The following is a 20,577-nucleotide window of genomic DNA, read 5'->3' as shown; positions in this document are numbered from 1 at the left end:
GGTGCCTGCCCCGCCTTCATGTAATTTTGGGGCGCGCCTTAGTGACGATTCACGGGCCTGGACAAGCCCCAGTCCCAGTTCTGCTCTACCCTGCGCATTTCCCCTCATCATCAAAGAACATTTCAGCACAGTCACGACGAATTCCACAGCAAAACAGGCCCAGCACTACACTGGACTGCACTACGCCGGCTTGCATTGCGGAGCACTTGATACTACCGTATTTACTGGGGCTTGTGCTGCACATAGAGCAAAATACAGGTGCCCGCAGGTGCTGCCAGTTCTCAGTGGAGGTCCCAGACAGCCAAATCCAGGCCACCGGTTCAGTACCCAACCTGCCAACCTTCCCCGGCCAAGGACCCAGGTCACCACCACCTGGTCAGCGCATTAGTATCTGATCCCTGAGAACTATTACAGCACGTTGCTCCAAAATTTAGTCCACTACCGTAAACACCTGAAATCCGAGAGATTCAGGGAGAGAGTTCGGTGCGAGATCGGTATCTAGAGGGCGCACCCCACAACCACGGAATCACCAGTAATGGTTTAGCTTTTGAGCCGAGCTACTCTTAATAAATTGCCTCGCTTTCGCTCTTGAATTGGTATGCAGCATCTTGTTATCTATTCCCCCATTCTGCACTTTCAGTCTTGCTGGTGTTGGTTTGGTGTAAGACGACGTCACCCAGACTACGAGAATAGTTCGTAAGTGACCAGAGAATCTGAATGCTAACGATTCGTTCATAGGCATAAACGCTTGATCCTCCAATTAAATACGTCTATTTCTCTTTCAATCGTTTGCTTAACCCCGCATAGAGGGTTTGCTTCAAGAAAATGCCGGCCATGCTTGATGATCCGGCAAGCCCCACTATCTACCGAGTCTCTGGTCAACCTCCGTACCCGGATCCGAGCAGCCCCGACTTTCCGGCCGATATCATCCCTCGGCAGGTCACACTTCGTGATCGCCAGACAGTGGCCACTATTGTCCCGTTTGCCTCGAAACACCAGGTTCCAGAGTCACTGATTGCGTATCTATGTGACCAGATCAATAAGGAGATTGAAGGCGGCGATACGTATCCCATGATGGAGCCTTTCGCCGCCGACAAGTTCGGTTCTTATTGGTTTCAAAACTTTGGCGCTATCATGCTGCTTGGTAATGTTGAACGTGCAGAGGATGTAGTTGAAGGCAAAGATTGGTCCCGTGAATGCCTGGGAAGTTTCTATATCAAGCCCAACTACCCCGGCCGTAGCAGCCATGTATGCAACGCTGGTTTTTTGGTCACTGATGCCGCCCGTAACCGCGGTGTCGGTCGTCTGATGGGTGAGGCCTATCTAGACTGGGCCCCCCGTCTGGGATATACCTACAGTGTCTTTAACCTGGTGTACGAGACAAACGTGGCATCGTGCCGCATCTGGGATGCTTTGGGATTCAAGCGCATCGGCCGAGTCAAGGGTTGTGGAAATCTTCGCAGCTACCCGGGCCAACTGATTGATGCCATCATCTATGGCCGGGATCTGTCACCGCGTGAAAGCGAGGAACTCGTGAGTGAAGAGCGTTTCGACAAAATCAAGTTCTACCTCAAGTACGGCGAGTACCCGAACGGTGCTGACCGCGCCGAGAAAAGCAGGCTCCGGAGCGCAGCGACGCACTATAAGCTTCTCGACGGCGACAAGCTCATGCTCAAGGACAAAGAGGTGATATCTGATCCAACTCGCCAATTCGACATCGCTCGCCAAGTGCATGTCCAGCAGCACGGTGGTATCAATAAGACAACCGCTACTATTGCAGAGAAGTACCATTGGAGCCGCATTAAGGAGACAGTCAGCGATGTTATCCGCAGTTGTATGGAGTGTAAGGAACTCGGCAAGACACCTAACCCTGGCGGTGCGCGGAAAGCAGCATCTTCGAGCAACCACGGCGGGAAGAGATCAGGGATATCAAGGGGAGACTCGAATGAACATCAAGTACAAGCGACGAGCCCGTCTGCGACACAAATGCTGTCACTGCAAGATCACAGCATAATACCGACACTATCACAACAACGCCCAGTCCACGATCACTCGCCCAATCCTTATGCTAACCCAGCTGATATTTCTCTAATTGCACATTCTCACGCTCTTCAAAATAGCACCATACAACATCCACTTCACTCGCAGAATCCTATGCTTCAAGATCCTCCATCCGGCCATCACCCACACGACCACTCTGTTTATCAACCCATCGACCCGCAAATTATCAATCAGTCTTCACCACACGACCTCGGTCCCTTCGATCAATACCACTCGCCTGCTGATTTCCAAGCATTACTCAACGCGACTGAGGACGTAGGACAAGATGTTGTGGACCAGGATTTGGAGATGTTAATAGATCACCAAGATGATGACAATGTTATGGGTGGAACGGTTAATATGAGCGGCATCAGTGTTGGTGAGACGGAGAATCAGGGGTTAGTGCACAAGGAGAGGAGTTTGTATGATGTTGGGTTTGGAGGACCAGGGGGGTAATTCTTGATGCTAGTCATTTGTTGCCGTTTTTGTTGGACCAAAGCATAGATCGTGCGAGTTGGACATTTGTTTCCTCTGCATTATGAGCATGAACATGGCGTTAAATATATCAATATTACGGTTAAACGTTGATGTAGCCCTTTCCTAGCGTGGGGTTTTAACACGCAAAGATCCACGTAATCTTCGCATTTGTGTCTCCGTGAGGCTGCCCGATGTTTTGAATATAGGAGATAAGAGGTCATCATCAAGTTTTAGAGGTCAGATAAGTCTAGGTATCATACAGATCCTCCGGCTCCTAAGCCGCGACACCGCCATTCCTGTTTTCTCCTCAAAAGTCTATGTTTCCAGGACAAGCAAATTTCCCCTTTTTACTCTTGATCATATTCTCCATCTCTCATTACATTTATGCCTTTACCTCCGGGGCATGCCGCGTCCACGGCCCCGCAGAGCACGCTGAGCAGCACCAGGAGGCAGCTGACCAGGGGCCTGGGGCTTAGCACTCTCCTCGTTGCGGATTGTCTCATCGACTCCGAGAATAAGACAGCTGGCCTCAGTAGCAGCCTGGAGAGCGTTAACCTTGACAAGAGCGGGCTCCCAAACGAATCGTTCCATCATGTCAGTAACACCTTCATTCTGGAAGTCAACACCAGCCCATGTCTGGCCCTTGCGGTGCTCGACACGGAGCTTGTTCAGGATATCGGTAGCATCGAAGCCAGCGTTGTCGCAAAGCTGGCGGGGAATAATCTCGAGGGCCTTAGCGAAGGACTTAATGATAGCTTGTTGTTTGTGGGGGATGTTCTTGTCAGCGAACTGGTGAAGGTATGCTGAAATCTCCATCTCGACAGCACCACCACCACCGACGATAAGCTGGTTTCGGATGGCTCGCTTAACAATCATAATGGCATCGTGCAGAGATCGCTCAACCTCAGCAATGAACTGCTCGGCACCTCCACGTAGGACGAGGGTGCAGGTCTTGGCTTCAGGGCAGTCCTCGAAGAAGTTGAATCGCTCACCACCAATCTGGCGCTCCTCAAACTTGCCGCAAGTGCCCAAATGCTCGTGCAGGATGTCGGAGCATGTCGACTGGACGACAGCACCAGTAGCCTGGACGACACGCTCCATATCCTCAGCAGCAACGCGTCCAGCACAGAAGATATCTCGGTCGGCGAAGAACTGAGTAGCCAAGTCACCAATGGGCAGCTTGCTGAGAACGACCTTGGCACCAGTCTTGTGAATAGCATCAAGCTTCTTGTAGATAATTTGCCACTCCGCATCGACGATGGCCTGGTACTCGGAGACCTGCTCAACACGGACCTCGGCGTTGTCCTTCTCGGCCTTGAGCTCGAGCTCGACGTTTAGGCATACGATCTTGGGGTTGTCGAAAGACTTTGGTTGTTGCTCGAAACCAGCGTAAGAGAATGTCTTCTTAAAAGCGACACCGTTGACAAAGAGGGAATCGGTTAGGGAACCACCGGGAATCTTCTTCATGCCGATAAGCTTCTCGTTCAGGTCGTCTTGATCGAGCGACAAAACAGCATCGACAACCACTGTGATTGGTTAGCGAGAATGGTCAAATACGGATTCAGTGTGTGCCTAGCATACTCTTGGTGAAGAAAGTAGTGTTTCGCTTGATGAGCTTGCTGGTCATGGCAGTGCCAGCCAGCTTGATGAGAGTATCACGCTGGTTAGCCTCATTCGTGCTGATGGCAATTTCCTTGATCTTGTTGACTGCCATCTGAGACGCCCTTCGCAGGCCCTTAATGATGATCTGAGAGCTAACGCCTTGCTCGACGTGCTCCTTAACCTCCTTGAGGATCTCACCGGCGAGCACAACGACTGATGTTGTTCCATCACCGACTTCGGCGTCTTGCGACCGGGCGATATCGACGAGAATTCTGGCGGCGGGATGGACAATATCGAGAAGCTTTTATATAATTAGCAATGGAATAGTGGAAAGAAGGTTCTCTTGGGCGCTTCGAACCTTCATGACGGTAGCACCATCGTTGGTAATAGTCTGGCGGCCATTCTCATCAACCATCAAAAGGTCACCGCCGTAGGGACCCAGGGTGGACTTGATGGTAGCCTGAACAGCGAGACAGGCATTGATGTTGGAGATGATTTGTCCCTTTCCTTGAGAAGTATCGGTTCCTGTAATAAGCTCTATTGTTAGCGACCTATCCCAACCATATGCATTTTGCTATTTGCGTATTGCTTGTATTGTCGTTTTTGGAGGTGGCCGGCCCCCTTAGATTTCGAGGGGTGAAGCGGGCGGCGGTGGGGTAAAACGGACCTTCCTTGAGGACGATAATCGTTGGCGTTTGGCCACCGAATGACATTTTGAAGATACTGAAGCGACCCGGATATGATTATTGAAGGTTGTAGTCGTGTTGAAAATTATGTACAGTCTTGAGTGCTCCGCGGGCCGGTTGGTGGGGGTTCGAAGTGGGAGGAGGAGCTGTGATGAATCGAAGCTTCCATCCAAAAAAATGTGGCAGCCTTCCTTCCAATCTTTCTCATCATGTCTTGCCCCAGTCATGCACGGACCATTTCCTCTAGGTATCAAGGGTCTAGTTTAAGCCAATCATAATACAACTTTCTATTTAACAACTAACTCCTTGTCAGTTGCAAACTATAACTCTTACTGGTTATAATCATGATATCTACTATTGATATATATCTATAACATGTCTACCTACTACCTTGCCTAGGCGTTTTGTAAGCATTGTCGGGCCACAGTACATACCAGTAGTGTGGTGCTCTAGGTCGTAATCCACCCATCCAGTCCAAGGCAGCAAAAAGATATCCACAGACGATAAAAAGAACTCGTTCAATAAAATGAAACTCCCCCGGGAAGGCTCGAACTTCCGATCTCCCGATTGTCTATTTAATAACAGTCGGACGCTTTAGCCAACTAAGCCACAGGGGAGAAGCTTATTGGATGGTCGCCAGGCCTGATGATGGGGTCTATGCCAATGCTGAGTTGTCGGCGAAGAGGCTCTGACAACAGGTTTCTGGCCTATCTACTTCAGTTAAGTCCCAGGCATGTTGGCTTGTATCGGTCGAAGCGCAAGTGACAGAAATTGCCCGAACTGGTCAACCTTTCTTATAGGTAAAGCGGAAGTCAGGGTGCGAATAGTTGCAACACCATGTGTCCTAACAGTCCCCTTCCATTAGTCCTGTGATAGTAAAACTATACAAGTGCAAAACGATCAGCAGTTAGGCATATGCGAAGGCGACTCAATTTACAGCCAGACAGATACCAGAAATACAATAAATAGAATCATCTAGAGTTTGGTCATTAAAGCTTTGTGGCATCTTATCTGCAAGCTTCGTCAGTTCAGTGGAAGCTTCGACTCAAAAGAAAGGCAGCATCAAGTACCTAACTCAGGGTGTAAGTTTACTGAAACTCAATCCTAGTCAACCCCACATTCTCAACTTCATAAGGCTAACACATAAGTTTACCAACGGCTTCTAAAAGCCAATGTTCATTAAGCATAAAGGACGCTGCTTGGACGTTGGTGGAAACTATATTTTCAACGCCCGCTGCGAGTTTGTTATAACCTGCGAAAACTACAGAAGTCTCGACACCTAGTTTTATGTAGTTTCAAAAGACTCAAACGTTAGCGGCAATCCCCAAAGAGACAACTGGTAGTCCAAGTTTTTAACATAGTTGTCCGTTTATCGTAATAAGAGCAAAAAGCAATCCCTCACAGAGTCTAGAGGTCTGGATAGCAAAAGAAGAATTTATCTCCCCCGGGAAGGCTCGAACTTCCGATCTCCCGATTGTCTAAGTAATAACAGTCGGACGCTTTAGCCAACTAAGCCACAGGGGATGAAAGGCTTTTGCTAATTGAAATCCCAAAATTTGTCACCATGCCACTATTTTGTGTGTCAGAAGCAACAAGAAGGAAGGTATATTGTTGAAAGGCAGGGTTGATTGTTTGGACTTTGGTCTTTAGATTTCGTTGGTATATCGTTGACTTACACAGTAACTACTAAGCTTGCTAATTGTTCAAGTAGTCGTCAGTTTCGCCGGTCCGGTCTCTAATTGCCTAGGAAATTCTCCCTACAACAGTGCCTATCATGAAACTGTGTAGTTCGTGTTTGCTGGTCTTCTTGAGTCCCATTGACCGAACAATGCTTAGAAATGGCCCAATCCTCTTCAGTTGGACTACACTGCTTTCAGGCTTCTTCTCTAAGAGCGTGTGTTGTTACACAGTCTAGTACTTCTGATCTAGCGACCTACACATACCAAGAACTGATAAAAAGTACTGACAAGCAGTAGCCTGTTCCTAGGTCCAACATTTCACTCACATTTGCCTCCATTCGTGTATTCTTTGTAAGTGCTAACTAAAGACTTTCATGGCGTACTGCTGTGGTTGTGATACTAAACTCTCATGAGGGACGAGACTGGCTCAAGAGTTGATAGCTGAGCCAAGTGAGCAAAAAGAAAGGATGAAATCCTGACTCCCCCGGGAAGGCTCGAACTTCCGATCTCCCGATTGTCTAATTAATAACAGTCGGACGCTTTAGCCAACTAAGCCACAGGGGAGGTGTTTTTGTTATTGAAGCCCTGGCCGAGCATCGTGGACCCAAGTTTCTGGTGTAGTGGGTCTACTAGGGTCTAGTAGAAGCATATCTCTCCATGCAGCTGCGAATCGTTGGTATACAACAAAGCCTTGGTCCAACAGTCAAAGGCATCATTGTCTTATGAGCCGAGTCTTGGTCGGTGAGCGAGATAAAAGGCAAAGCTGCCGGTTTTGAGACCGGAGGTTGTGCCTCCGGTTGACCCATATTTCACGGAGCTCAAGCGGCACAGCATCGGAGCTGATAACAAGCTCCGGTAAGGCTTGTTCAAGTAAGAGCACATGTAGGAAACGGTAAAGCGGTCCCAATCCCTTCAATCTTGACATAACCGGTCTCTTGCATGTTACTAAAAGATTGATGCGATGCAGCATAATTCAAAAGGGACTACATAACCAGCACTTTGAGCACACCAATTGTCCACAACTACGACCCAACTGATCCCACCACTATTGTTCACGAGGCTAAATCGAATGGACAAGTCTTGCATGCTTGAAATTATTTGCTGGTATGATATATGTACTTGCACTCCTACAATGGCCAGCTCACTTTTCTCTCAAACTGGTTTACAACGTCTTTCTGCAGGGTAACACCAGCTGCGACACTTGGCAGGGAAAGATGGTCCCTGCGGATGCTTGAGCTCCAATTCTAAACATTGCACCAAAGTTAACAGCAAGGGCCATACGCTAGGCTAGACACCATACAGCCCCTGAGAATCACCTTATCAGCCAACCAACGCCTGGCACTAAAATCGTTAACTCCTGGCTGGACTTGCCAAGCCAAGGGTAACTGCAATCGATAACCTCCTTCCATCAATGTAGAACTTGAAACCACTGTTCCTGATCTTCATCGCTTGTTATCTTTTACTGCATTCTCCATCATCTTCTCTCTTTTTCTTTTTTTGGTCGGTTCTTAATCGTTTCTATTATCATCCTTATGAGGCGCAAAGAGTGAAGCACAGCAACGAACAATCTCAACTTGGTCAGGTACCAAACGGAATGCAGCATTCGGCAATATCATAAACGACACTCGAGTCTTCGACGACCACTATCGAAAGTGTATAATTAAACGAAACCGCGCGCATCTTCTGGGACGAGACAGCCCTTCCAATTTGTCCAGATTAACTTCGACCGAACTTAAAAGTCTCGCTTCGGCGAGCAACGATTTGTCGCAATGCTTCCACTCCGCAGACGTGGCCGATTTTACGCCATAGTCGCTGTGGTCATGGTTTTTTTGCTGTATCGCTTCACACAAGATTCATGGACACGCTCACCCCACTTCGATACCGTAAAAAAGCCGGACCAGTCAGCCTCTGAGCCAGTACAGGGCTCTAAAGAAGCTTTTGAACCGCCCGTCATACCGCCACCGGTCCAGCTCCCTGATTCCGAAAAGGATCCCAACTCTGCCAATAAACCTAAACCGGTCGTATCCCAGGACGAAACAAAATTGCCAGAGGAGGTTTCCGAGGGCGCACCCGAGAAGATTGATATACTGGTGGATGATAAGCCAGCCGTTGAGAAACCTGTTCAAGCTGGGGATGAAACCAAGGGGGGAGTGTCGGGAGAAAAGACGGATGATACAAAGCCACCTGCAGAACAAGGTCCGCCGCAGATTCCTTCTATTCAGTTCAAGGACCCCCCTAAGCAAGCCGACAACCCTGATATTCCCCAAGTTAATGTCGATGGTTCCAGGATCCACTGGACCAAGCCCAAGGAGCATTTCCCCATTCCGCCTGAGTCCATCAGACCGATCCCGACTGGCACCGCTCCCAATGCCTACAGGATTCAATTTGACTTCCAGGCTGAAGATGTTCAGACAAGCACCACTCGCCTGGAACGGTTGAAACGTGTCAAGTCCGAAATTGTACGTGCTTGGTCTGGCTATCGCAAGTCTGCTTTCATGCGTGACGAGCTCTCTCCTGCTTCCATGAAGTATCGCGACAGCTTTTGTGGGTGGGGTGCGACTCTTGTTGACTCGCTCGATACCCTGTGGATTGCTGGCATGAAAGACGAATTTGACGAAGCTGCTAAGGCTGTTGCGAGAATCGATTTCACCTACACCGACCGTAATGACATTCCCGTTTTTGAAACTACAATCCGCTACTTGGGTGGTCTAATCGGGGCTTACGATGTGAGCGGTGGAGCTAACGGACAGTACAAGATTCTGCTTGACAAGGCTGTTGAGCTCGCTGAGATCCTCATGGGCATCTTTGATACGCCTAACCGCATGCCATTATTGTATTATCGATGGCGTGAGCCCTATGCGTCACAACCCCATCGTGCTGGCACTGTTGGAATTGCCGAACTTGCTACTTTGTCTCTGGAGTTCACTCGCCTCGCTCAGTTGACGGGTACCGCCAAATACTACGATGCTATTGATCGTATCACTGATGCTTTGGTTGACATGCAGGCTGCTGGGACAGCAATTCCAGGCCTATTTCCGGAACGCATCAATGCCTCTGGGTGTAACAGAACCGTCGACACCCAGGCAGGAAGCCTCAGCCAAGAAGCTCAAAAGCAAGTCGACGCTGCCGATATGACCAAGGAGCCTCAAGGGTTTCACCCCACAAAGCAAGGTGAAAATGCAGGTTTCTCTCCACAACTTCCTCAAGATGATAGTCGTTGGCAAGACAAGCTTCATCGTCGTGATACGCCTGCGGCCGATCAGTCGGTGCCTCCGCCCGTAAGCCAGCAGGCACCGCCCTTGACCGCGAACGGGGCTACGGCTGACTGGGATTGCAAACCTCAAGGCCTTGTTGCCAGCAGCCCAAACGTCGGCCACTACCACATGGGAGGGGCCCAGGATTCAGCATATGAGTATTTCCCCAAGGTATGGCATTCTCATCTGATTTCACACAATAACAATTGTTAACAACCCCCCAGCAATATTTACTTCTGAACGGCCTCGAACCCAAGTACCGTGCCTTGTACGAAAACACTATTGATGCCATCAATGAATGGCTACTTTACAGACCTATGATTAAGGACGAGGGCTGGGATGTGTTCTTCACTGGAAAATTAACTACTTCAAGCAGGGGAGACTCTGAGTGGACAAAGAACTATGAAATGACCCATCTAACCTGTTTTATTGGAGGCATGTATGGACTGGGTGGCAAGATCTTTGGCCGTGACGGGGACATTGATAAGGCTAAGAAGCTCACTGATGGTTGTGTATGGGCATATCAGTCAACTGCAACCGGTCTCATGCCTGAGTACGCTCATCTGGTAGCTTGCCCTGCCCTGGAAAAATGCCCTTTCAGTGAGGAGAGTTGGTACGAGGATCTCGATCCCAATAGCGAATGGCGCGACAGTGAGTTTAGCAAGTGGTCGGAAGGCGAGGCATTGAAGAAGCTTGCCGAAGGCAGTGCTGCTGCCCCTGCTTCCCCTCCTGCTGCAGCAGTTCCTAACTCTCAGCCTCCGGTTGCCCAAGCTCAAGCTGAAAATAACTCACCGGCTCAAGCCCCTAAGGTGGTCAAGCGGGCTGGTATACTGATGCCCGAACTGGACAAGAGCATGGAAGAGGATAGTTCGGAATTCGGCTCGACTCTCCCTAATTCTCTTAAACAGAAGATCGGCTTGAATAAGGCTGAAGAGGAAAAGGCTGACACAAGCAAGACTGAGACTGAGAAAGCTAATCCTGTTCAAGACACAGCGGGGAAGGCGTCTGAAACCAAACCTGCGATTCCAGACAGTTTTGGTGCTAGGGTGCATGGTGCACAAGTCGTTTCCCTAGACGACGTGCCTCCAGAGAGACCACAAACACATGAGGAATACGTTAAGTCTAGAATCGAGAAGGAACGACTCCCCCCAGGTTATACTGATATCCAGAATCGGAACTACCTGCTTCGGTAAGTTGATTTTACACACTGCTTGATTCTACACACTGACATAGGCTTTCACAGACCTGAAGCTGTTGAGTCTGTCTGGTATATGTATCGTATTACTGGCGATACTACCTGGATGGACAAGGGTTGGAAGATGTTCGAGGCCACAATCGCCGCAACCCGTACCGAGTTTGCGAATAGCGCTATTGAAGATGTTACAGATGCGACGCAGAACGGTCTTAAGGACGAAATGGAGAGCTTCTGGATCGCTGAAACTCTCAAGTACTATTACTTACTCTTTTCAGCACCTAACGTCATCAGTCTCGACGAATGGGTTCTGAATACCGAAGCCCATCCATTCAAGAGGTCTATATGAGCGCCGAGCTCGTTTAATACATTATCAAATGCAACACACAATGTTCAAAGGGCGAGACGTTCCTGAAAAAGATGGAAAGGGAAGGTCGGCGGTATAAAATTATAAGGGAAGTTCAAGTCAGAGCGACGGCATGACAACGGCGTTTTGGAGAGGTTCAAGATAATATGCGATTCCATAGTGCGGATCACGTTAGGATATATCGATATATATGCGATTTGAATACAGCCTGGGGTTTCTCAGCGCCTCCTGATGCATCTACTTCTCAGCCGCATCCCATTGGACTGAGACTGGCTGGTGATTCCCCGAGAACTTTGTCTTGTTAAACCACAACTCAAACCTCAGATCGACCGGTGCCACAATAACTCGGACGTCAAATCTACAAATGTAGAACTTATGACCACGCCGAAAACAAGTTCCTCGTTTCTCTTTGAGAACAAGTTGGTGTTGCTCAATACCAGCGAGATTGCTCCTCACGGAGCAGAGCTTCATCGCACCAGCCTGTTTAAGACTTCGAGGGAGCCATTGTGGTTCATTGTTAGATACCACGATTTCCGCATCCCAAGCTCGTGTTGTATCTCCATCTTTCAGTCTGATCTCGAAGAGTTTGTTTATTGGGGTGTCAGGATTCACAGTATCTCCCTACGATTTGGTCAACACATACCACCTTTGGAAAGGTAGGCCATCAAACAGGACGACATACCTTTTTAATCAACCACTGGATCTGGTTGGTTGCCCACTTCACATCTGGATTCCATGGATCTTGCCGAATGTCTTCGTCAAAGTGCTGTGCAGGCATATAAACCTCTTGTACGATGACGCCGTAACTTGCTCGAGCGATCCATGAGCTCAGAACAGACTTGTTACCCGACTCCATCCTCTGACGCTTGTTCTCAAGAACCCCGCGAGCGACAACAAGTTGTGGATCTTGAGAGGGTATAACGATGATGTTTCGAGCGTTGGAGTGTTGCAGTTTTGTCAAGTGTTCTTGGAGTGCCTCGCGCACGTATGCAGAACTCCCAAGCCCACCTGACAAAATCACGTATCCCTACGGATATTAAAATTAAGAGCGTCGCAAACCGAAGACAAACTTACCACTTGTTCACAATGACCTTGATCCTTCAACCAGTGAAGTCGCTGTTTGATTCTCTCCATGATTGCTTCAATATGAACATCGAACAGCGCTTGTATATCTCGTCTGTGACAAAAATAGTCATGCTCAGTAAGCTATTGAGAACAACGGGGATTGGGAGAGTTAAAGAACTGACTTTGTGAATAGCATACGCCCTTCTTGAACTCCTAGCCCTTCGTGGCTCACGTCAAACCCAACTCCTTCCATCACAATCTTGTACACGGGCTGCATATACACCTTTTCTCCAAACTTGTGTTTGACACTCTTGAATCCAGGACTCCGGGCCATTCGCGCTGCAAAATCGGTAGGCAATCTGAAGTCGGGATTCGTAGCCATTCTTTGCGAGACAAGCCTGGCAAATGCGCGGTCTATGAGTGTCGAGCCAACGCCAAGACCGCTGACAGCAGTAACTTGCGATAGCTGTGGGAAATTGAAATTAGTCGACTCGACTCGCATCAGGGCTAGATCAGTGGTGCCTCCACCTGCGTCGACGGTTAGAAAAATGCTGTTAGCCTGGAGGTTCACGGCCCCTGTCTTTAGAGTCGCGACGGCTGCAGCTTCAGATTCTGTGAGGTCAACTAATGCCGAATGCCTGGATCCCTCAGTTCCAAAACCAGCATCGTGTATTGCGCCTTTGAATGCGTTGACAACGGCTATGCTAGTCCAAGTCGTCGGTGCGCTGAATAGGAACAGTACGGACAATATTCCCCAACCGCCAACATGCTTTATTCCCATACGGATCTCTATACTGTCTTTGACGTGCGCGTATACCAGCTTCAGGTAATCGGTCACAAATTGGCGAGCCTCGCCAGTGCTTCGAGGAACATTGGTCAGGCCCTGTTGTTGTGCTGCCTCAAGTGTGTCCGGGTCCAGGAAGATCTTGAAGAACTCGCGGCGAGTTTTGCTTGAGTCATGGTCATCATCGGCACACATGAAACCCCACGATGATATGCTTCCGTCGGCGTTGTATACGGTAGCTGTAGGGACTTTTCGATCACCTCTGTCGTCGCTGCCGGGCCAGTCGTTGACGATTTGTATAGGAATTCCATGTCTCATCCAGGCCACACCTAAGAGTTTCAGTTGGTGTCCCTGGTTGCTCTCAACGCATACTTACTTACCTGTGAAAGTTGTGCCTAGGTCGACAGAGACAACAAGATCGGGGTGTTCTTCCATGCTGCTTCAACGCCGTGCTGAATTATGTTAGAGGAAAGAGGAATAGTTTAATGGCTGCGAACTTACTTTCCAGTCTTGGGAGACTGACAGAGTTCAAACAGCTTCAAGTATCGGGCTTGCCGCTTGTCTCGTTGCAACCAAGCCTGGCTTGGCCATAAAGATATTGGTTTGTTGGCTGCACCCTCGAGGGTGTGCGGGTCATGCAGCAGATCGGGCTGTGAACTCCTGACTGCGACCTCAGCCTGATAATAAAACATGCATGTTTCTGCTCAGTCGTGCTGAGTGGCTTGACAGGGAATATGCAGTCTAGAGAAACGCCGGTCTGGCCAGTTGATGGCAAGCCGTACAATAAGCCCAAGGGCTGAACTGGAGGATTTTCCAAGATAAAAAGCACCTGTCCGGCCGCGCTTCTTGGCTTCTATTTATGATACAACGGTTAATCTAATCATTACAGTTGTGGATTCTACAAATTTTGTGTCTTTGCCATCTCCGACTCTATTCCTATTGATACTACGGGTTTCTCGCATAGTAGCTTTTCTAACACCATTTCTACCACAGTTTTCTATTATGTTCTCAGACCTACCGTTCCACACCGGAACAGTATATTCGGCTGGCGTGCAGACACTGGTTGCGGACGACGAGTATTTCATATCAACGTTCGCTGCCACGGCTTTCCCAGATGAGAATCCGATAATAGTTCCCAACCTGGCAGGAACAGCTGAACCAGTGTCAGGTACCGGCTTGGTTGTACCAAGCTCCTCTCTACGAGATCAAAGTAGTTCTTTGCTGGATACTTCAACAAGTACAATAATTACCAACAATGTATCGACTGGCATCACATCAAACAAGGAGCCAACGAATACATCAGAAGTTTCTGCAACAGAAACACCGAACGCATCGCCAAAAGGACTTTCGGATGGTGCTGTTGCTGGAGTTGCTATAGCTTGCATCGTTGCAGGTCTTGCTATAGGCCTTGCAGCAGCGTTCATTTTCTTTCGACGACGAGGGAAGAGCACTACATCCTCCCCAAGCTTTGTTGCATTGGAGTCGCGACATACAGAATCGAAAAATGGACCACAAGTCAATGTGACATCGTCAACACACGATGCTGAACTCGGACAGTTCCTGCTCGATGCAACCCCTGACAAGGAAATCCAAGCAGAATTATGCTCTTTGTCAGAGCTCATCTACCAGCACGTCGAGACATACTACCATGAACCCCACGTCTTGGCGAGTTCAGCTGAAGTGGCTCAATGCCTTGTCCATATTGGCTACTCGCCGGAGCTATCAGGACTACAAGCAGAGGTGGTTGCCGCTGTGTGCCTCACCCCCAAGACCTCTCGAGTTGGGCTGAGACATGTTCTCTCGCACATCATCTTTCAGAGCCTTGATTTCAACTCTGGGGGTAACTTGTCTATGCTCCCACTAGCAGTAGCGGCAATGGCACAGAAAAAGAACACATCTGAAAACCCAGACAGCCCAGGTAAGACACTTTCCTCCCTCAACCTCGGAGCCTGATGAGCAGAGCCGCTAATACTGTCCCACAGCAATTTCACTTGCACGCTCCAGGTGGCGAAGCCTATCTGCTCTGCTTCTTCATCCCAACCCTGCAGAGAGGACGCCACTTCCCCTTTCGACGGAAGAGGCTTCTCCCAAGGCGCACTCTCTGGCAAATGAGCTGAACTCCTTCTTGCAACTCTTCGTTGCACAGGACTCTGCCAGCCGACAGGACCAAACAAACCATCTGCAAGCCGTCATCATTGAGTGCACCAGATTGGGTTATGTGCTTCTATCGCAGCCAGGCGACTGGAGATTTATTTTTAACAGCAAGGCCACCCCCTTGGATAGAACTCGGAGGATCGTGGCGTGTCCTGGATTGGAGAGGCTCAGCCATAATGACGGAACCAGGTATGGATCGCCTAAGGAGGTTGCTGCAGCAGAAACAATGCCTTTTTAAGAGGTGAAAAGCTTTGGTTTGCATGCTGTCACTTGGATGTCCAGGAGTCAATTCTTTGACATAGGCGTGTGGTAAGATTGTCAGGTTATCCGTCGTTTGTTAGTAGTTAGTTTGCCAGTATACGAAACTTAATGTAGCAAATAACAAATCAGCGGAACAAATGCCCAGTTTTGAATAATGAGACGTTATTGTCAATCTCACTGAATTTCTTTTGGCTTTGCCGACTTTTGACGGAGTAGTGTCATCGCTTCCTTGTAACACATACTAGCAATGCAGAGAGGTCAACAGGAAACGCCAACAACATGAGGTGTGAATGACCATCCATGTATGCAAACGGAACCAAAACTAACAGACCGAGACACACAAATTGACTTCCGAGTGTCTTGGCTGCTTAATCCTTAATGTTGAGTGGTTAGTATTGTGATAGTCAAATCCTTCTCTTGGAGCCTGATTTCTCATATGCAAGCCACTTGTTGTTGGTGTTACCTCAGGACTCAGCTCTGAGTATACCTGAGACCATAAATGTGATAAAAGTATAATGTGCAGATCAGAGACATAATCCCAGCCACAGCCTGATTTTGGTTTCTCCATCTTGTTTCGAGCGGAGACGAGGAGGGCGCACGTGCTGTCATAAGCCTCATGCAACTCGAAACTCAATAACTAGGGGACATCGCTTACATATCGTCAAGAGTTTTCGAAGTAGGGGAGTCTCGAACTTGGGGAAGGCTTCGCTCTCTCAAGCAGAGTGTTTACCCCCAATTCCATCATGCCCAACCCTCTCAAAGCAAGTTATCACTTCTTAGCCTGGATTCTGGACCACGATCAAGTCCCAAACGACATACGACGTAGTCTAGAGCTCGTTCGAACATGTGATTCAGATCTCCAACACCTCATCGAACTCAGAAACGACTGTCTTCCTCTCCTTCAGCGTCGTCCAAAGGTTCTTCAGCGTGTGCACACAATTATAGAATCCGCACAGAACGGACTCCAAGAAGTCTGTGAGATTGTCGAGAGATGTCGTCCGGAAAACGATAGAGGTTCTAGAACAACCTTTTCCAAGCGTATGGCATGGGTTCTTGTTGAGTCTTCCGAGTTCAGGAGTCAAGAACCCATTGTTAGTCGGCACCATGCTGCTGTGCTGGCTGAGTTGAACTTCTTGAGGCAGATTGCTCTTATGGCTCCTATTGCTGGACCGGAAGAGCGCAAGGAGAAGAGAGGCATCGTGAAAGAAGCTACAGTATTTGATAATGTTGCTTTACTGGGAGATCTTTTGGGGGATACAACAAGTGAGTCGAACTTTTTCTCCCACAGGTACACCCGACTACAGTGCTCTGATTCAACCTCAATAGTCCCTTCTGAGAAACAACCCCCGGTAACCCAGACTATTGCACCTCAGCCACCTATCATAGTTCTCAACGCAAATACGGAATCACTCGCCCACTCCAAAATATCATCACTACAAGCTCCCGCATCTCTACAGCGCCAATCGAGCTCTCAGACGTTACACATAGAACACGCCTACGACTCTTTACCAGAAGTTCTTCCAGTCAACATGACAAGCGTTGCTCCATCAAGATCACTAACTACAAGTTCCAAGTATGACACCAAAGATCTAGTAGGGCTTTCTCTGCTTCTCGGAGACCCGCTTGATTTTGAAAACTGTCCAACACCATCACCAGTTTCTCAGAGGGAAGGCATGAAGCGACCAGTGACAGTTCCAGCTCCATCTTCAGCTCCATCTCAAGTATCAATCAATGGTCCCCCGCGAAATCAATCTATTTATGGCGAGTCAAATCAACTACCTCCATACAACCCAGAAGACAGTGTCTCCGACTTGAGTCAAGCCAGTATAAACTCATACGAATCTTCATCTCTATCATCAAACATCTCAAGCCCTCTCCACCACCGCCCGTCCGCTCTATCTGTACTCTCTTCTACCGCACAGGCACCAAGCCAGCATTGCCAAAGCTGCTCTAATCGCTACCCTGGCCAGTTTGTATGGACAAACTCGTCTTCTACAACCATCTCTATAGCATCACCATATTTCTACGACAACAACCCCCTGCTTTCCCAGCCGATTGCTGAACTGGATACTTCTCCATATCACATGGTCCCAATAGTTGATGCACCACTCCACCATGACCGGTCGAGCGATCAGACAATGGCTGTGCAGGTCAACATAACACCTGTTGAGCTTCCTGCACAGGAGAGGCAGCCTGCAAAGCCCAATCTACGCCGTCAAACTATACGCCTTGGTTCCAGCAGGCGTGGACGTACGCTCAGCGAGCCAGGCTCATCGTTACAACAGCAAGACAAAAAGCCACACTAGTGATAACATGCAAACTCAGCAGAGGCTCAGACTACTCTTCTTCAAAGTCTGAATTTGACCTGATTGTTGATGAACAAGTGCACACAGATATGAGAGAAGACAGCAATGTTGAATGGTAGAGAATGTTGGAAAACTTCAGTAGTGAGATGTTACCCTCAGTGTCCTATTATGTTCACTTATGCTTGAATTTGGTAAAGACGAACCTGTAATGACACATGGCTGCCAGAACCGGAGAACTTGTTTTGTTTACTCTTATGAAACATGTCAAATATGGGCAAGATTGAATCACGCAAAGAGTGTTAGGATTCTCAGTTGTATATGAAAGTGTCACGACCGAGTCTATGGAAATATTAAAATATGTGTCTTGTAACTTATTTGTCAAAGCGTGAGGAACCATTTGGTCAATATTAAATAATATCCTTTCGTCCTCTTGACTTCCCAGAAATATATAAATCATCTCGACTTTCTCCAAACATATTTAATCAAGAAGAGAAGAACAAACAAGAGCAAGCCCGAGTGCAAAATGGTTCAAATCAGATCCAAATCCTCAATTTCGAAAACGTGACATTAAACTGTCTTGATAATACATGTCAATAAACATTTCCTGTTCCTCCTTGCGCGTTAAAGACATATATCCCATATCTCGTACCACGTCCTTGTGTCGTGGTCGTCAAAATCGTCTCTTGTGGCGCGTGCTTTCCCCTTCATCTCTCATCTCGAGAGATCGGTTGTATGTCTGGTCAAACCGCAGTCTATATGCAAAAAAAGATGTGCGTCCCTCGCCTCACTTCATGGCAACCATAACCAAGTCTCAGTCATAAAACCTCTGTTTTCAAAGGCCATCAAATCGATCATCCGAGATCTGTTCAGGTCGTGAAGGAGGTGTCGTAAATTGAATAAATCGTTGCGGGACGGTGCCGTGTATGTGCCGTCCCTTTTTCGAGGTTGAATGACCGAGATTATGACCATTCGCTCAGTATTTTCAAATACAAAAAAAAACAATTCCGGAACTCCGATGCTGATGCCGCTTACCCGTCTTTAGTCTTACCGTCTCCATGTCGAAGAATATAGTCGACGTATGTACATTATTTATTCGATAACTCAATCCTCAATAGTCCGCGAGGACCCAGGTGAATTCGAGGTCTCCTATACCATCGAACTGAGCACGCTTATACTGAGGATCATAATGAGAAGACCGATTGTGACAACGATCAGGAGTGCAAACGAGAACCAACCCAACACCATGGCGCTGGTACCGACACCACTCCTGACAGCTCCGTTTCCGAAATCCTGGGCTATAACCGAGGCGGCCACGGACGCTGTATGTTGCCAGAGTACAGAGACGAGAACGAAAATGGCCGAGATGAAGATCAGAGCCAAAGCGATCTGGGAGACGGGTCGAGACGGAAAAGGCTTGACTTCGCGGTCAGAACCCTCGGAGTCAGTCTCCTCGTGCCAACCAGGGAAAGTGGCGAGAAGAAGGAGGCAGATGAAGGCGAAGATAATGGCAATAATGCTGAAACCCAATTAGTAGGTGTTCGAAATTGAATCATCTGGAAATACTTACATGAGGTAGGGGAAAACAATCATATCCTTAAACTGGGCAGCGAGCCAGATGAGGTTGAGAGGATCTTGGTCAACATCAACCTCTTTGGCGAGGGCAGTTGCATTGTTACTGCACAGCCAAGAACCGCCATCGGGGTTGATGCAAATACCGAAGTAACCAACACGGGCCTGTAGCGAAGCGTCGCCGGCAATGTTTTCAATGGCTGAGTGAAGGTTGTAGTCGACTTGAGCTGTGTCGGGTACTGCATCATAACTCTTGTAGTAGATTGAGAGCAGGAAGATATCGGGGATGAGTGGCGAAGAGGATGAACAGCCAGCAAGTAGTAGAGCTGGTTCAGGTCAGTAAATGTCTCATACCTGAAGACTGAGAATTACTCACATAGTAGAATAATGGTAATAGCGATGAGAATCATCAACACATGGTGGTAGCCGAGGAATGGTACAAAGCCTGGAAAACACATGTTAGCCGCATACTTTGGGAGAAGGGTGAGACATCTGTCTAGATGTCTCGACACAAGTCACTTACGATACCATCCGACCTGCACCTTTTGCCTCCGCGAGGACGAGCTGCTGCTCGTACTCGTCTTGGAAGCCATAGTGGATGTTGTTGACACTGCCCTCCTTCAATATACTGTTGATTGAAGTCGCGACAGACACAACTTGATTGTCTGCTGCCGTCTCCCAGTCAGGGAGTGACGAGCTAGTCGCGCAGAACTGTGATCGTTTGATTTCCTCGCTCTTTCTGTTACCCTCTTTTCACGTAGTTTTTCAGAAACTATCGTCGAACTTGTCGAATTGGTAGGCGTCTTCCACTGGATCAGTCAATCTGTCTCGGTAATGGAGAGTTCTTGCCAGGCTGATGAGCGATGGAATGCGGACTGTAGGAATCGATGTCTCGGTAGACAGTCGATGCTGGAATGTGCTCGGGTTAAAGGCGACGGTTGAGATCAACGAGCGAAAGTCGGACCCTGCAATAGTGAGATCTTGTAAGGGGGATTGAAGTCCAAATCAGGTGAGTTAAGATGAAGTAGATTGGCGACGATTAATCGAAAGCCTTGACGATCAGTTCACACTTTCTGCTAATGAGGGTGAAGACTTATTGGGTTTGTTAGAAGAGAGCTCCTTGGGGGAAAGGAGAGGGAAA

The 20,577-nt window shown here is 48.3% G+C and overlaps 6 protein-coding genes and 3 non-coding genes across 9 annotated transcripts; 3 read left to right on the top strand and 6 right to left on the bottom strand.

Moving 5' to 3' along the window:
* Window positions 1-339: 339 nt before the first annotated feature.
* On the top strand, window positions 340-2,536 carry EDB82DRAFT_336932 (uncharacterized protein). Its single transcript, XM_025738852.2, has 2 exons — window positions 340-596; window positions 739-2,536. The coding sequence occupies exon 2, from the start codon at window positions 826-828 to the stop codon at window positions 2,494-2,496; it is 1,671 nt and encodes a 556-aa protein (XP_025593572.1). The 5' UTR covers window positions 340-596; window positions 739-825; the 3' UTR covers window positions 2,497-2,536.
* Window positions 2,537-2,618: 82 nt separating this feature from the next.
* EDB82DRAFT_516313 (chaperonin Cpn60/TCP-1 family) lies at window positions 2,619-4,972 on the bottom strand. The gene is made up of 4 exons (XM_065608998.1): window positions 4,787-4,972; window positions 4,478-4,644; window positions 4,099-4,420; window positions 2,619-4,043 (listed from the first exon to the last, which is right to left on the bottom strand). Exons 1-4 carry the CDS (start codon window positions 4,830-4,832, stop codon window positions 2,908-2,910), a joined length of 1,671 nt encoding a protein of 556 aa, XP_065463478.1. The 5' UTR covers window positions 4,833-4,972; the 3' UTR covers window positions 2,619-2,907.
* A 365-nt stretch (window positions 4,973-5,337) lies between these two features.
* On the bottom strand, window positions 5,338-5,422 carry EDB82DRAFT_t250. The gene has a single exon. It is a non-coding gene; the product is annotated as a tRNA-Asn (tRNA).
* An 822-nt stretch (window positions 5,423-6,244) lies between these two features.
* Window positions 6,245-6,329, bottom strand: EDB82DRAFT_t249. The gene has a single exon. It is a non-coding gene; the product is annotated as a tRNA-Asn (tRNA).
* A 634-nt stretch (window positions 6,330-6,963) lies between these two features.
* EDB82DRAFT_t248 lies at window positions 6,964-7,048 on the bottom strand. The gene has a single exon. It is a non-coding gene; the product is annotated as a tRNA-Asn (tRNA).
* Window positions 7,049-7,962: 914 nt separating this feature from the next.
* On the top strand, window positions 7,963-11,476 carry EDB82DRAFT_336791 (glycosyl hydrolase family 47-domain-containing protein). The gene is made up of 3 exons (XM_025738850.2): window positions 7,963-9,909; window positions 9,963-10,927; window positions 10,982-11,476. Exons 1-3 carry the CDS (start codon window positions 8,254-8,256, stop codon window positions 11,277-11,279), a joined length of 2,919 nt encoding a protein of 972 aa, XP_025593570.1. The 5' UTR covers window positions 7,963-8,253; the 3' UTR covers window positions 11,280-11,476.
* A 58-nt stretch (window positions 11,477-11,534) lies between these two features.
* Window positions 11,535-13,581, bottom strand: EDB82DRAFT_548480 (uncharacterized protein; the record flags this gene model as incomplete). Its single annotated transcript, XM_065609525.1, has 6 exons — window positions 11,535-11,918; window positions 11,980-12,324; window positions 12,372-12,474; window positions 12,619-12,776; window positions 12,811-13,475; window positions 13,527-13,581. The coding sequence occupies 6 exons, from the start codon at window positions 13,579-13,581 to the stop codon at window positions 11,535-11,537; spliced, it is 1,710 nt and encodes a 569-aa protein (XP_065463477.1).
* A 567-nt stretch (window positions 13,582-14,148) lies between these two features.
* On the top strand, window positions 14,149-17,986 carry EDB82DRAFT_548479 (uncharacterized protein; the record flags this gene model as incomplete). Its single annotated transcript, XM_065609524.1, has 6 exons — window positions 14,149-14,328; window positions 14,431-15,064; window positions 15,129-15,449; window positions 15,509-15,541; window positions 16,417-17,811; window positions 17,868-17,986. The coding sequence occupies 6 exons, from the start codon at window positions 14,149-14,151 to the stop codon at window positions 17,984-17,986; spliced, it is 2,682 nt and encodes an 893-aa protein (XP_065463476.1).
* Window positions 17,987-18,924: 938 nt separating this feature from the next.
* Window positions 18,925-20,325, bottom strand: EDB82DRAFT_336756 (factor-induced protein 1). The gene is made up of 4 exons (XM_025738846.2): window positions 19,960-20,325; window positions 19,813-19,881; window positions 19,435-19,762; window positions 18,925-19,383 (listed from the first exon to the last, which is right to left on the bottom strand). Exons 1-4 carry the CDS (start codon window positions 20,027-20,029, stop codon window positions 19,014-19,016), a joined length of 837 nt encoding a protein of 278 aa, XP_025593566.1. The 5' UTR covers window positions 20,030-20,325; the 3' UTR covers window positions 18,925-19,013.
* Between the last annotated feature and the right edge of the window lie 252 nt (window positions 20,326-20,577).

Source organism: Fusarium venenatum (genome assembly GCF_020744135.1).
Source record: "Fusarium venenatum strain MPI-CAGE-CH-0201 chromosome Unknown EDB82scaffold_4, whole genome shotgun sequence".
In the NCBI taxonomy this organism is placed as follows: Eukaryota; Fungi; Ascomycota; class Sordariomycetes; order Hypocreales; family Nectriaceae; genus Fusarium; species Fusarium venenatum.
The sequence above is the reverse complement of the archived record's forward strand: the minus strand, read 5'-3'. Positions and strand labels throughout refer to the sequence as shown.